The 14887-nt window shown below is 44.0% G+C and overlaps 1 protein-coding gene across 9 annotated transcripts in view; it reads right to left on the reverse strand.

The window, feature by feature from the left end:
• The window catches only part of agrn (agrin), a 279779-nt gene that overhangs the window by 90758 nt on the left and 174134 nt on the right, over positions 1-14887 (reverse strand). For all 9 annotated transcript variants that reach the window (XM_079360460.1, XM_079360454.1, XM_079360453.1 and 6 more), the window contains 3 exons: positions 8822-9046; positions 6372-6596; positions 3476-3682 (listed from right to left, as the gene is read on the reverse strand). In XM_079360460.1, the coding sequence (XP_079216586.1) occupies positions 3476-3682; positions 6372-6596; positions 8822-9046 (657 nt within the window). The remainder of the gene's footprint in view (positions 1-3475; positions 3683-6371; positions 6597-8821; positions 9047-14887) is intronic.

Raw genomic sequence — 14887 nt, forward strand, 5'->3', positions numbered from 1 at the left:
CACACAAATAGACAAACACACACTCACTCCTTGCATGCATATCATCTGTCTGACTAAACCAACAGTCTCTGTGGGCACCTTCGCCTCTTTTGATGTTTAATTAAAACTGAATCGCGGGAGGGGGGGGGGTGTGTGTTTGTGGCGCTCCGTTTTGAAAAATATGTAAATGTCAATAAAACGGCATTAAAGAAACATACTAGCAGTCGCTCACAGCTGCGATGCACAGGGAGAGGAAGGAGGGATGAAAAAAAAGAAAGTAAAACAAATAAGGGAATGCTGTAGGACTGAGACGCTGTTTGCCAGAAATATGAAAAGGAGCAAAACACATAAGAGCTCGCACTGCCATTTCCATGTCTTAATTTATGCGCGGTGCAGACGGCCGATGCTAATGCTAATGAGCGCTGCTGAGCCTCCTGATGCTGACAACTGGAGATAACTTTGGTTTTCAGCTCTCAACCAAACGCCTGGAGGATGGACGGATCGCTCTGCTCGTAACAACAATGACATACTGGACAGAAATTCTGGACAAGTTTGCAGTGTATATGTGGTAGTTAAAGTTGAGGAGAGAGCTGAGGTCATCTCTTATTCCAGAGAATCGTTAACTTAAATCAATGCAGACAGTCACTGCAGAGGTTCTTGGCCACATAAGTACATGTTGAGCATTGAGATATACAGTATACAGTAGAAAGTAATTGCTTGTACAGACATGTGCAGAGTGAGGGTGAATAAAACAGAGCACAGACTGAAGAGTGTTTTTAAGTTTAGAGGTTCATTCGTTAGAATTTTGACTGTTGACAGGAAAATAAATCCCATTTCAAAGTAATCGTCAACCTGAGATGCATAAAACACAATTAATTAGGTATAGTGAGAATTCGATTCTTTTAATTTGGATAATCTGGGGTTTAACTTTGGGTCTGGATCAGAAGTGTTGGTAATGATGAAAACGTCTCTCTTTATTCTTCTTTAATCCCCCTGCAGGTTCTTATTAGGTAAAATGTTTGTTTCACCAGATGAAACTTCTCTTTTTGGGTTTTTTTATGCCTTCAATTAGAGATGGGACAGTGGAAAGAGTCCGAGATTAGGCAGAGCGTGAGGAATAACATGCCACAGGTTGGACTCAAACCCAGGCCACACACTCGTAGGACTGCAGCCTTTGTACATGGGGCACTAACCACTAGTCTACCAGCTCCCTCAACAGACAGAAGTTTTGTCATTTTACCAACCAAGGCTTAGGTTAATCAATTATTGTAGTTTTGTTTAAAAACAGAAACCTCTAATGCCCAGTCTGTTGCTTGGAATAAATTTGCTCTCTGTAAACTAGTGTCTGTATGTGACCAAAGATTGGAAGATTGGGGACATTTTTTTTGCTAGTTTGGTTTTGTCAATTTCAAAAATTCAGATTTAAGTTAATAAAGAAAGAACTCCTGATCCATATGAGACTAATTCGCCTCATGTCTTTGTACATTTCATGGAGGTCTATGAGCTGGGGAAAAGCTTTTCTAACTCTGAGTGGGATAATGGTGGGAGAGTTGTAACCAGGGTGAATCTGTCCATATTGGAGCTGGGAGAACGTAACAGCGCGTTTGTCTGGGAAAATCAAGTTTTGCCAATCATGCTTTGCTTAAAATCCAATAAAAAAAATACCACTGTGATACTGATATCACCCCGATGTGAGTGAAAGTGTGCAACAGCGTAACGACGTCTGAGCTTCATTACAGAACTGCGATCTAAAAAAGAGCTCATAGTGCTGCACATGGTACACTCACTGACTGCGAAGTAAAGCCTCCAATAACTGCAGAAAACGCTTGTAAAAACAGTGTCTGAAGGTAAAGAGCCGTCGCTGTAGTCAAGAGTGTCACGTACACTTTTATTGACAATTTCCATCTCATCCTATATCGCATTTTTACAGCAACACTGTGCACACTAATAGGGCTCCCTCCAATTCTGTTTCTGCCTTCTCAGTCAACAAAGGGGGTTCAAGACCTTCCTGGAATCTGAGAGTTATTTATATTTCTTCTTCTATTAGTGCCTCACAGGTAAGCCTAATAGCATTGGGTACAAAGGATTCCAAAGGATTCATCGAAATGCGGTCGAACTCCGACCCTCGTGCAGCTTTTATTATAGTAAATGGTCAGATCTGAGCTTTGTACATTCATCGGGCGGTTGCAAGGTTTTATGAGAGAGTCCCAATGATGGACAGCGGGCTTGTTTTGTAAGCAGTGAGGTTAGCAGCTGACATGCACTCCTGCATGCAGAGAAAAGGTGAGCCGTGGTTAGACAGATGGGAACGGAAGAAGCTTTTTTAGTTCGAGAGCAGGCAGAGAGGAAGACTTCTCCAACCTCACGGATCACGTCTTTGCAGGAGGGTAAACAGAGGGTTATTGGCACAAAGAGACATATACAGAGACAGAAGGAGTGAGAGGGAAAAAAGACAGCAGTACAAGACCCCTCCTGTTAGGTCCTCTGGTAGCAAGGGGAGAGGCATCCCCCTCAGAATTCGCCTGATTAAGGTCGCCCACTGGGTGACCCCACTTTCCACCTGCAGCCAGACAGCCAGGAAGACGGCCACATGGACAAAGACAAACAGACAGACTGACGCACTGAAACAAGAAAGAAGAGCTTTTTTTATACAAGAAAAGGCAACAAAGAAGACAAAGAGACAAAGATAGGAGGAGACGAATAACAACAAGAACCACCAGAGTAGAAGACTGGTCAAAGACACGGAGACAGAGAGCGGATAAATGAGACATGAAAGTGGTGTTTCGTTTAAGGGTGTTGGACATGGAGGGATGAAGTGTTTGGGGATGAAGGGATGGATGGAAGGTGAAGAAGTGGATAAGTGAAGGCACGTTTTTTTTTTTTTTAAGGGACGAAAGGCTGTGTCGCCCCCTGAGGAGAGCATCAGTGAACTTTTTCAATCATCTTTCAGTTAAAACATCGATACAGTTAGACTTGAAAATACAGAGGAGGAGCAAACACATTCATCATTTATAATAAAAAATGCAGAGAAAGAGGAAAGGAAAACAGCAAAGACCATGTTACCGTGGTAGCTACTTCCCTGTGACGCAGCGGACCGGGGTGGGAAGGTAGAATGATATCAAAAACATAATGTTGTCATATTGTGATTAAATTCTGTATACATATAGTCCCGGCACGGACTAAGTCTGTTTAATTGGTCTGGTAACTGAAGAGGTGCCAGTCCACTTCCTGAGCACTGCTAAGGTGCCTTTGAGCAAGGCAGCAAACCCCAAAACTGCTCTAGAGGGCTCGCTCTGGGCCCTCACAGATAGTTTGGTACAGTAAATCATGACTGCATGACTTGTTACCTGGAACATAGTAAATACAAAAGTATAACAGCATCCACGCTTTCCACCCTGAGCCCGCCTTCAGAGGAAAATGGCCACCATGAATCGGCGCTCTTAAAGCCCCCAAAATGAGCTGTTAGCCCTCCTTCCCATCCTCTGGCTCTACTCACCACAGGGCCCCGGGTGCTTGATGGGGATCGGGGTCCTGCTCACACACTCCGCCTTGCGCCGCACACAGTCATTGACGTAGGTGTGGCCATCCTTGCCGCACACGGGCTTGTAGGTGCCGTCACACTCGATGGGATCGCAGGAGCAGCGAGCGTTGAGCTGCTCCACCAGACACACTGCGTTAAAGAGACACTCCTCCTTACAGTCCTCTGGAAAAGGAGAGAGTTCAAGAGAATTATTCTTCAATCTATGGATACTAGACAGATTACCAAGTTAGCTTTTGTTTGGAAGCATTTACTATGTCTCTCCGATCACTTGTTCAGCCCATTCCCCTAATTTTTCACCATCTGTACAGAAACTGATAAGGCGTTTTTCCGGCAACTGCCAATTTTGTAGCTGTGTGACAGACTGATCGCCGCAGAGGAAAGGACAACAGAAGTACTCAGCAAGCGTGAAAAACAACATTTAAGCTAGCGAAGGGTTGAAATGATTGCTATCACTGCAATGTGACACTGCTGCTCCAACCACGGGGAAATAAATCAGTTTTTATCCTCACAATAATTACATGTTAGGGTGCACTGGTGTCACTGGTAGAGCATGTAAAAGCCTTTCTTTCAACAAAGACAGAGGTGGATAATTTGACAGAATGAAAGGTTTTAATGACACACCAGAAAAAAGATATCAGTGTTAATTGAGTATAAATACAGTAAAAATAAATTCTGAGACAAATCTAACGGCTTGTTTGCAACAAAATCCAAATAGTTTGAATTGCAATCAATCAGCTTAAGTAGGAATAACAAATGACAGAACATACTGTGGGTGGGCTGATACCAAACTCATAAAGAAGAGCATTGATACCTTTTCAGATGATTTCAGTGTTTTTTTGTTTCTGAGTCATTTTTTTTTCACGTGAATTTGTGATTTTTGGTTGATAAATGAAAACTCTTATCACAGGAGCATTTCTTTGAGTTTTGGATTAGCTTACTATCAGTTTTTTACAAGTTCAAAATTAAACCTGTTTAAACACAGAAACTACAAGGGGAGACTCTAAAGACTTCTGTTGATACAGATGCTGTTTGGAAGATATTCAGGGCCAAGCATACAGAAAAACTAAAAAGTAAGGGTTAATTTCAAGAATTTGGTGTTTTTATTCACATTTTGAAAATGGACTCAAAATATGAAATAATCTTCCCAAAAACATATTTTTGTTCTTATAACTTTTCCCCCCAACATTAATTTTTTTTTCTCGCTTGTTGTCATTTAATTTGTCCCAAGCACATTTGACATGCTTTCAGATAACTGGAGTCTTCAAACAACTAAAGTTTGAGACAAACTCAAGAATTTAATATACAGTAAGTGTAGCGCTTGAATCATATAAATTAACATTTGACTCACCAAGCAGAAATCTACTGCGGAAATTAAGAAAAAGAAAGAAACTCCACTAATATAAAATGGCAAATTTGCCACTGAAGTGAGAAAATCCAATTTGCAGCAGGCCCATGTTCTGAAGGCGTTCACCAGGCTTCGAATGTATTTAATTCCTGATCAGTGGATCGAATTTGTACAGCAGTTCTTCCCTTTTCTTTAAAAGCCTGTCATGCCACACTTAATTACGTCGTCGTCGTATCTGAGTGAGAGGACTCCGAGGATGTGCATGTCATGGTTACAAGTCGAAATGGCCATTTTCATTAGATACCAATTTGTAAATTGCTTTGGGATATGATTTCATGGATCTCTGTTTCAAATTGAATCATTCTTTTATTTGAAAACAGAGCAAAGAATAAAAGGGGGAAAATGAAAAAAACGAGCAGCCACTTGCTCTCACACAAGTGTGCACACAGTGTGCACTGCCGATGTGTAAAAAAGAGCAAACAGGAGAGCTGGTGCGTTAAAAGGAGCATGTATCAGTCCTCACTGTCAGCTGTATGATAGGGCATCCTGCAGTGATCTATTCTTGTCGTTGTCAGGGGTCTCAGTAAATGGGTGGGGGTCTCTGCACATCACTTCTGTAAACTAACACATCTGTGGTTGTGGCTGCGAGACCCCGCTGACAACACAGCGGGAAAATTGGATTTCCTCCGATGGCTATCAGATGTACAGTAAAAGCTGACAGCTCTTTGTTGACTTAGGCTTAAAGCCCTGTTCTATTAGCACTGATAACAGCCACGCAGGCTCTTATCAGGCTGCTAGAGGATACTACTAACATGGATACAGTGCAGACCCTGAGACCTCAGAGTCATTTATCTCTGTGCCATGAGGGAGAACGAAGATACAGTCCAGTTTAAATGCAAGCTCACACACACACACACACCTGATCAAGAAAGTGTTCAAAGAAAGTGTTCAAAGCATCTGAAGGAGATGACAGAGTCTCATGCATGTGGCCTTTATAATAATTCTTTTATTCCTGTTTAAAAATAGATTTACATTTTCAGAGCGAGGACAGTGGATGGAGTCAGAAATCAGGGAGAGAGAGAGAGAGAGAGAGAGAGAGGGGGGGGGGGGGGGGGGGAACGACATGCAGGAAAGGAGGCACAGGTGAGTCCTCCACCTGCCTGTGTCACATCAATTCTTGTGATGTGAGAATGACTATCAATAAAAACCTTGTTCTACGTTGGAGTACTCGTATCTACATTCATATCTGATATCCGCCCTCAGGAATGCATGTGCTTTCTTTCCTCTGCTGTACTTTTAGTCCATGTTGTTTTGCTTTGTGGTAAATGGATTTTACAACACAGGCAAATTAAAAATGTCCACTGCTTTTTGGCAAATTAGGATTTTTTGTTTGCAGTTGTTGTGTAATACAGCATTTAGCGTGTTCCCAGCTGACTCGTTTACACTGCGTCTCCCTGCAGTTAATTTATTCATTCGTTTTCAGTTTCCAGTCCCAGCAGCTCTTACCCAGCCTCCTGCATCGTCCTGCGTGGATCTTCCTGAGTTTCACGCCTTTCTGCATGCCCGTAGATGTCATGGCACACTCGCTGGGGTAGGTCTGCCCGTCGCTGGCACACAGAGGCTCGCTACCCGGGGGGCACGACTCCGGCAGGCCGAACATGAGGGGCTGGCGAGTGAGAGCCTCCACCCGGCACATGGTGTTCACACTGTTTTCACTGTCTATACACGGGTCTGTGGAAAAAGAAATGACATTTGTTAATATGTCTTTCAGTACTGCAGAGTGTGGAGTACAATTTGTTAATTAGACCCTGGGGGATTAAAGAAGAAAGCTCTAATCAACACATCCCTGTCCATCTTTGGCTCCTCTGAGAAACATTGAACATCGCATTTTGGCTTGAGGACAAACATGGAAAAATAATTAATAAATACATAATAAAATAAAAATAGCAGAATTTGATGTGGCTTGCTTTATGGCGTCAAAGCGGTCGATTCTTTTCCTCAGGAAAAGTTTCTGTTTTAGATTTGGGAAGCCTGGTTGAAAAAGCAGGAAATACATGCTTGTTTTTTTCAGACCCTCACTAGCTAAACGCATTTACCTTTCCTTATATACTAGTTATACAATTAGTCTGTTATATTCAGAGAGGAGAAATAAAGTACAAAACTAAGGAAAGAAAGAGAGGAAGGGGAGACGTGATTGTCCATCACTGCTCCTCTGCAGATACCATCGGCGGCTCGGAGTGGGACCTTGGATGTGAAGCGGAGACAAGGAAATGGATGAAGAGTCTGTCGGTTTGATTTGCTCCCTGGCACCTCCCTCCTTCTCAGGGAGCGTCGGTCTGGCACGCTCGGCCGTATCAGTCCGTGATCATAATGAAATTGGTTTGTGGATGTGTGAGAATAAGGGGGGGGGGGGGTTGTTACTCCTTGAAAAAGGAGCCTGGGTTTTATCCTGCCACACTTTCAGCATGTGGGAAGACAAAGGATTTATGTTGCACCGTGCCGTGACATATCAAATCACTGCCAGGCTGCCGGCGAGTCATTCAAAACACACCAAGGATGAAACAGCCTATCATCAGGAAAAGGAGGAGGAGGAGGAGAATGAGAAGGAGAAATGCTTTCCAAAGACCTCTGGCAGGGCTACAGAGCAACAATGCAGGGACATACAAACAGACAGAGTGCTTTGGGCTCGGAGGCGGAGTGACCACAGCCAGCTCCTGCCAGGCAGCGGGTTGTTTCTATCAGTACAATGCAAAGGCTTTCAGATACCAGCAACCAAGCAAACAAACAGGGGTTTATCGTTATGCATGCAGTGCCTTGCTCGCCAGCCACACCATTATCTGAGAGAAAGACCATTACCTCCCATTAACTGAGAAGAACAGCTTCCAGGGTACATGCTCTCCTCCAGCTGAGCAAGTGGGGTAATTACAAAAAGAATGGCCTGTTTGCTGCAAAAACAAGCAGCGCGGATAAATCACCTGCATCTGTCTGGCTTGGGTTAGCGACTTGAAATAGCCAAGGCTTTAGATGAAATGGCTGCAGGAAGATTTAGAGGACCATCAGGGCCGACTTCTCCTCCGAGTATCCGCCCCTCCCCAAGGAGAAACTCGGGTCACTTTGGCCGGCTCGTCGCTGGATTTATACGACCAACCTTCTGCTGGCAAACCTGCACATCCATCTTTCATTGCCCACCCCTCTCTCTGTCTCCTGGAGGCTCCCGCTGCTCAGAGACACTTTTTTTTTTTTACGTCTGCTGTTCTTTCCTTCCATCTGGCTCGCAAAAACAAAAATACAAAACCTCAAAGTTGAACGCCTTGGGAGTAAACAGCCATTGCCTGACGATAACAAGTACAAGCAAAAAAACAAAAAAAAACCAGGGACTGATGAGAAAAACGACAGCTCTGAAGACCTACTTAAAGGAAAAAAAAACAATCCGCACCACAAGAGAACCTGCGTAAAGCAAAGTAACCTGAATGAGAAATGAGAATTAGCATAGGCAGGCCTTAAGTGAGGGGGGGTATGCGACGGAGAAACAACAAGAGCCAGGGGTGGTAATTAGTGTGAGGGGGAGAAAAGTAATGAAAGAATGGGAACGGAGAACACTAAGGGGGAGCAAAATCATTTTTTTAACAGTCATTGGTGTCATTTATTAAGAAAAAGGATTTTGTTGTTCCAGGTATTTCTAATGTAAGAACTTTTTCAAACAACAGACCAGATGTGGGTCCTTAAAGTTTCGGATGACATTGACTGAACCTGCATCATTGACATCTTTTAAGGCCTTTTTGTAAACTACGATGTCCTAATGCCTAATGTTCTTAACTTTTGGGATTAGCACCGTTGTGGATGAGGATTCATACATGGTATAAATAGTGTATTAACACACTGATTCAAGCTGTAAGAGCCTGTTTAAGAAATAGATTCAAAACAATCCAGAAGGAAACATGAGAGGAAGAACTCACCGCATGGGCCCGGATATTGCACCCGGATGTTCTTCTGGTTCTTGCAGGCGTGCTGATGAAGCTCACACTCGTTGCGGTAGTCCTTCCCGTCACTGCCGCACACCGTCTGCTCAGGTTTGCCCTCGCAGCCCAGGGGACACATGCATTTAGCGGACAGGCCGTCTGAGGACTGGACACAGGTGCTGCCGTAACTGCAGGCCACATCGGCGCAGGGGTCCTTCAGAGCTGCAGGAAGGAAAAAGACATGAATACAAGGTTTAGTCAAAGAAGCACTGGAGTTCTTCCAGTGCACCAGGTACACGTTCCCTACAGCTGCACCGCAGGAAACTCAATGCTACTGTACACTGGAGTGCATCATGCATGACAGGCCGCCTTATTTAAGTGGGCTGCTGGGGCACAAACTCAGCGCGGTTGTTCTGGGTTTGAAGAACTATTTGACACCCCCGGGAAAGGAAGCAGTGCCACAGCTGTCCACTCAAACAAGCAAGTTACGTTTCATTCTGCAGCATCAAATTGATTTACACACTTCTCAGCAGCAGATTCTCCTTTTTTTTCAATGCTTACAGAGGCTTTAGTCAGCACGGTGAAGGAGTGACCCTCTGAATATTTACCTTTCCTCTAATGAGAGTGAGCGAGGGGAGGGGAGGAGGACTTTCCACCCTAATTAAACAGCGTGCCACTTGTCGCTGAGTGACACACTCCAACGATAGGAGAAGGTGCAACTTTTTAATATAATCTGTATTGGGCCATGGTGGGGGCTTTTTCTTGGGTTTTATATGCTGTACAAAAGGCGTCCATTAGATTACATCGCTGTCATCTGGCTGCTTGATGCATATTTATGACTGTCATGGACAAACATGATCTCCCCTGAGAGAGAAGCCGAGCATCAGCAGCCCTCTCATTTCCTATGCCTTCCACTATTAGAATAAAAAAAAAAAAAAAGTTTATCTATGTCTGATTTTATCCCCTCTTTGTCACAGCCAACATGAATGAATTGAATTCAAAGACTCAGGGTATACATTACATTGTGGGCTTTTTTCATCATTTTAAAGCAAAGACAACAAAGGAATGCTTGAGGTTTGTCTTTATTGAAAATGCGATACCCTCCATCAGGAGGCCTTGTTGATGAGAGTCTGGGATGTGAGCAGATATACATGGATATATATTATGGATGTGTAAGGAGACATGAGTGCAGTGAGGAGCGCTCTTGATCAAAGGATATCCTCGCACTTCGCTTTCCTCCTCTTCAAGACACATTTCTTTTCTCCCCTCTTTCTCTTCCTGCTCTCTCCTTTCAAGTCCTTTTGAGGTTCTGTGCTTTAGACTCGTTAACGAACACTTTTTTTTTTTTAATTCTATATTTGTGCTCTATTGCAGCAGCAACTTTGAAACTAACACCACACCCAATTGACGAGGAAGACGACCCAAAAAGAAACTTCAAAATAAAGCGCCTAATCAAAGCTCTTACTATAGAAAGCTACTTACAGAAATCAGAAATCATAGTGAGGCATCGTACGGCAGCAAATGCAGACTTGATAACAAGTGTGACACTTGGCCCATAATTTCAGTTTAATCATATGAACAATGAGCCGCTGATGACCTGTGGGAAACGGCTCTGCAGTATTGACCTTGTTTTATCTACCAGAGCAGGTAAAAGGTCGTGTTGAATCACAGCAGATGCAATTACACAGCAGCTCCACTCGCTCTGCAGTCTGCACTAATGAAATAGTTTGGTCTACCTCTTGTTATGTAGCGTGCACTTCTACTGTAGCAGAAACAACCTTCAGACTGCACTGCTTCTGATGCACCTGCTGTTGTTTCCTGACAACAAGAAGAAGCACCTTGTCAGAGCGCTTGTTGTTTAGGTGGCGGCGGCAGCTTCATAGGAAGACGATGAAGACGAGGAGAAGCCCAGTGATTTCTCCTCACCTGCAGAGCGGCTGCCTCTGTTTGCTTTGTGACAGTAAACACACCCCTGCACTTCTTGATCTCATTAAATAATAGCCCTTGCTTTCTCCCTTTTTTTGTCCCCCTGGTTTCTTCTTCCTCCGAGCAGAGCTGGCGTGTTGACAGGCGAAGAGGGGTGGGGGCGACAGAAAGGGGCACAAGTGCTAGGTAGAATAGTAAGGGGGAAGGTGGGGGCTCTTGATTTGAATGCTAACACGGGCCCATTTGGATACGAGGCGCAGCCTGGATGGGGCGTTAGTGCAGATAAGCCTCCCTTCTCAGACTCAGACAAGCAGGCAAATTGCCTGGGCGAATGTGATCGGTGTAACAAGCTCATGTAAGAAAAAAAAAAGGGGGGGGGGGGGGGGGGGGGGGAGAGGGGGGACGACATAGCATGCTCAGCACAGCAAAGTTTAGGGAGTTCTCGCTTATATTTTTCTCATTATTATCTCGTGAAAGGTGGCAAAAAAAGCCGAACAAATCAGCCGAGCTGGCTTCGCCAAATTAAAACGATCCTCGCTGCAAATTAGATCCGTCTCCCTCTCACTGGAGTAAAGCTCAGGGAGGTTTAGACGGTGAGGATAATGAGGAAAAAAAAAAAGAAAGAAGCGAAGGATACAGATAGACAAAGAGATAAAGACGCAAAGTCACACAGAAGCAGCAACATTCCAGCACATACACAGAGAGGCGACATCTGTAGTCTGTGATGAAGAAAAACGAGGACAAACCAAAGAGCAGAAGGCTTTCTGAGGCCCAATTAAAACAATATGGCTGAACATACTAACGTGTGTGTTAACATAAACTTTAAAAGACCAAAGAGAAACATTGATTTGCTAATACACGTACAGTAAGGCATTGCACTATTATTCTGGATATTCTGGGTAACCCATGGTCCTGGGTCTGATTGGATCTTTCCACTGAACAACCGCTCCGGTTCTTGTAATCACAGAGCCGCAGCATTTGAATGAACAAACCTCCTGGAAAATCTACACTCAGCAGGTTTGCTTCATTTGAATCGGAGGGCGGGCATTGTCTGGCCGTCAGGGACGCACTGTGACTTGACTGCTCGTGAGCCTAATTGTGAATTCATGTGCTGTGGCGATTCCTGACACACACTTTCACCCTTCACGAGTAACAAAAGAAAATCTTAGCTGGTTTTCGCTGTGCGGCAGAGTGAATCTGGGTTCAATTTGAGGACAAAACTTAGAGCCGTTTATGATTTAAGATAGCGGCTGTAAATGTAGTCAACTGACAAGTAAGGCTTACTTTTAACGTGTCTTCAGGGCAGTGTGTTGTTGGCACAAATTAGACATTAACAAACACTTCCTTAATAAAAAAAAAAAATGCATACTTCCTGGTGCAGATCTCGAAGGCTTTTTTGACTAACAGGGAAAGGAACTCTAAAGAGAGACACAAACTTTTTATGAACTTAACTAGTTTTGCAAAAAGAAACATGCTGTAGTCTTCTCTGCCATTTTTTTCCATTACCTTCAATGGCAGGTGACAATGACTGCTAGACTAAAAAAAAAAGCATTCATGTTCCCACTTCTTGATTAAATCAGCAGATGTCCTGATTCTTAATTTATCGCAGAGATTTCGTGTGTATTAAGCTTTTATTGGATAGGACATTGGGAGGAGAGTGTTGGGGATGACGCGGCAGAGGCCAGAATCTAACCCATGGATGCTGCGACATGGTCTGTAACCTCCTTACATGGGTTGTGCGTTCTAACAGGGAGGATATCCAGCGCCTCACTTTTTCACATCTCTGAACCCAAAATTTCTATGTTGGCTTTTCTTGATGTGGATGCTTCTAAAGTAAAGCTCTTAACTAATTCCTCTGCATACTACAAACCAGTTTATATCTGTTGAGAGAATAACATTAACCCTCTATGCTAATGTCGAGCTGTAATGTAAGCGGTTATACTGTATGGGATTTAAATGATGCTTTCATTGGGTATTAGCTTGACATCAGACTTTTGGAAACTTAAAAAAGAAAGAACCTTGAGCATGATACTGAAGAGCTGGTGACTTGGGGAGGATGATGAGTCCCTGAAAAGTGGGGCAGAGGGGTTTTGGAAGAGGAGGATTACAGTGATCCTCTCTCCCCTCTCGTCTCTCCCCCCTGGCAGCCAGCAGACAGCCGAGCAGGCAGGTGGGGAGCTCTGCTGCTCTCTGATCCACTGTTTTGTGACGCAGTTTATTAATGCTTCATTAGGGACAGGGAGCTGTCAGCACCATGCTGGCTTTACCTGCCGCCACAGGAACATCAGCCCAGATGAGCGTGTGAGTGCAGAATTTGTGTGCACACACACGCCTGTGCATGTTGAGAAGCAGTCATGGAGTTCAGATAAGTCTGAAAAGTGAGTTTTGTGATATGTATGCGTGTGTATCTGTGCATGCATGCATGAGTGTGTGTGTGTGTGTGTGTGTGTGTGTGTGTGTGTGTGTGTGTGTGTGTGTGTGCGCTTCCTGTTGTGCCGGCAGTGATAAGGGAGGGAGCAGGGGGTTGGAGGTAATCAAATGCAATGATGCGATGTGGGGGCCTAGGCAGTGTGTGTTCTAATCAAGAAACCCATCCCCCACCTCCTTCTCACCAGCAGGAGAAGAAGAAGAAGAAGAAGAAGAGGAGGAGGAGGAGGAGGAGGAGGAGAAGAAGACGTGCAGTAACAACTTGAATGAGTTACGATAGTGAGAGAATTCTGCAAGAACGGTGAAGCGCGGGAGGAGAGAAAAAATGTTCAATAACAGAAAATTAAAGTAACATTGTTGTGAATCATCTTTTATTTTTGTATTGTTGAATTTCATTGTATTAAAAATGTCTCGTAGGCACGAGTACAGCTGTTCATCTGCTTGCTGTGTTTTATTTATACTGAGGCATTAGAACAAATTCCTTGTTTGTGTGAATCTATCAGGCTATAAAAGCAATACAGTATGAGATTTATGCCCAACAGTGTTCCTGCCTGGTTCAGTCTCATACATCTCGAACCTCATCAATCTAACGGCAGCTGTTTTCAGTGTCAGCCAGCTCTAATAGACACACTTAATGCGACAAACCAAACCTGCAAACAGCTGGAGATAAAGCAGGCAAAGTGGGGAATGTGTCAACTGAAGTGTCCCGATAACTTACAGGAGTTGGTGGGGGCCAACAATGAGCCAAAACAGCAGCAAATACTCGACTTTCAATCACTCTCACACAACTGATAATGGACTGCAAAGCAGAGCCATCAGTAACCCTTTATCTGACATGGGAGAAGTCTCAGAACGCTGAGAGGTTCCCATGTAAGACCCTCTGTCCTGGCTCTGGTTGCCCATTGGTGGAGTAACACGGCCGCCTTCTCGTCACCAGCCATCGGCGTCCTCATTGTTGCACGGCCTGCTCAGACCTCCTCCACACCAGCGGCACAGAGGTGTGGACAACAGGAATGCAAGGACTACAAAGGATCAATCCTTCCTGCTCTTTTGTAAAGTGTCTCGAGATAACACTTGCCATGATTTGGCACTATATAAAAAAATTATTGATTGGTGGATATTTGGTGAAGTTAGTCGTACCAGCGTTGTTGCTGACTAGAGCTTTCATAAAGTGTGTCTGGTTCTGTTAAACGTGGCAGGAGTGTTTGAGATGATCATAGTGTAGAATATGAACCTTGTGAGGCAAGGCGCATATTGGGGACTCAGGCGTCTCTTCACTGCGTGTCCTTTCATCATAGCACAACTAGCATGTGTTGTTTAAAAATTAAATTCTGGTGAGACCAAGATATTAAAGGACTGAAATGTTCATTCTTTGTCCAAAATATCTTCCTGTTTACCACCACATGCACGCACTGCGTAATAGCGATAATAATAGCAATATTGGCTGGAAGGTCTTTTCATGGGAAAAATCTCCTGGCACGATGCATTTCAAAGTCGGAAAAAAAAGGGAACATTTATTTGATTGACACATGACGCTGGGCATGTGGAAAGAAGGAAAACCACAAGAATGAGCACTTGACATAAAATCAAAAAATAACAAAATATGTGTGTGGGCGGTTTAAACAAAGCGAGCGACAAGCAAGCGAGAGAGCGGCTGAGCAAGCAAGCGAGCAGGGAAAGGCTTATGTTTGATAAGTAGAGAGGATGTGG

The sequence above is a fragment of the Symphodus melops genome, assembly GCF_947650265.1.
Source record: "Symphodus melops genome assembly, chromosome: 13".
Taxonomy (NCBI): Eukaryota; Metazoa; Chordata; class Actinopteri; order Labriformes; family Labridae; genus Symphodus; species Symphodus melops.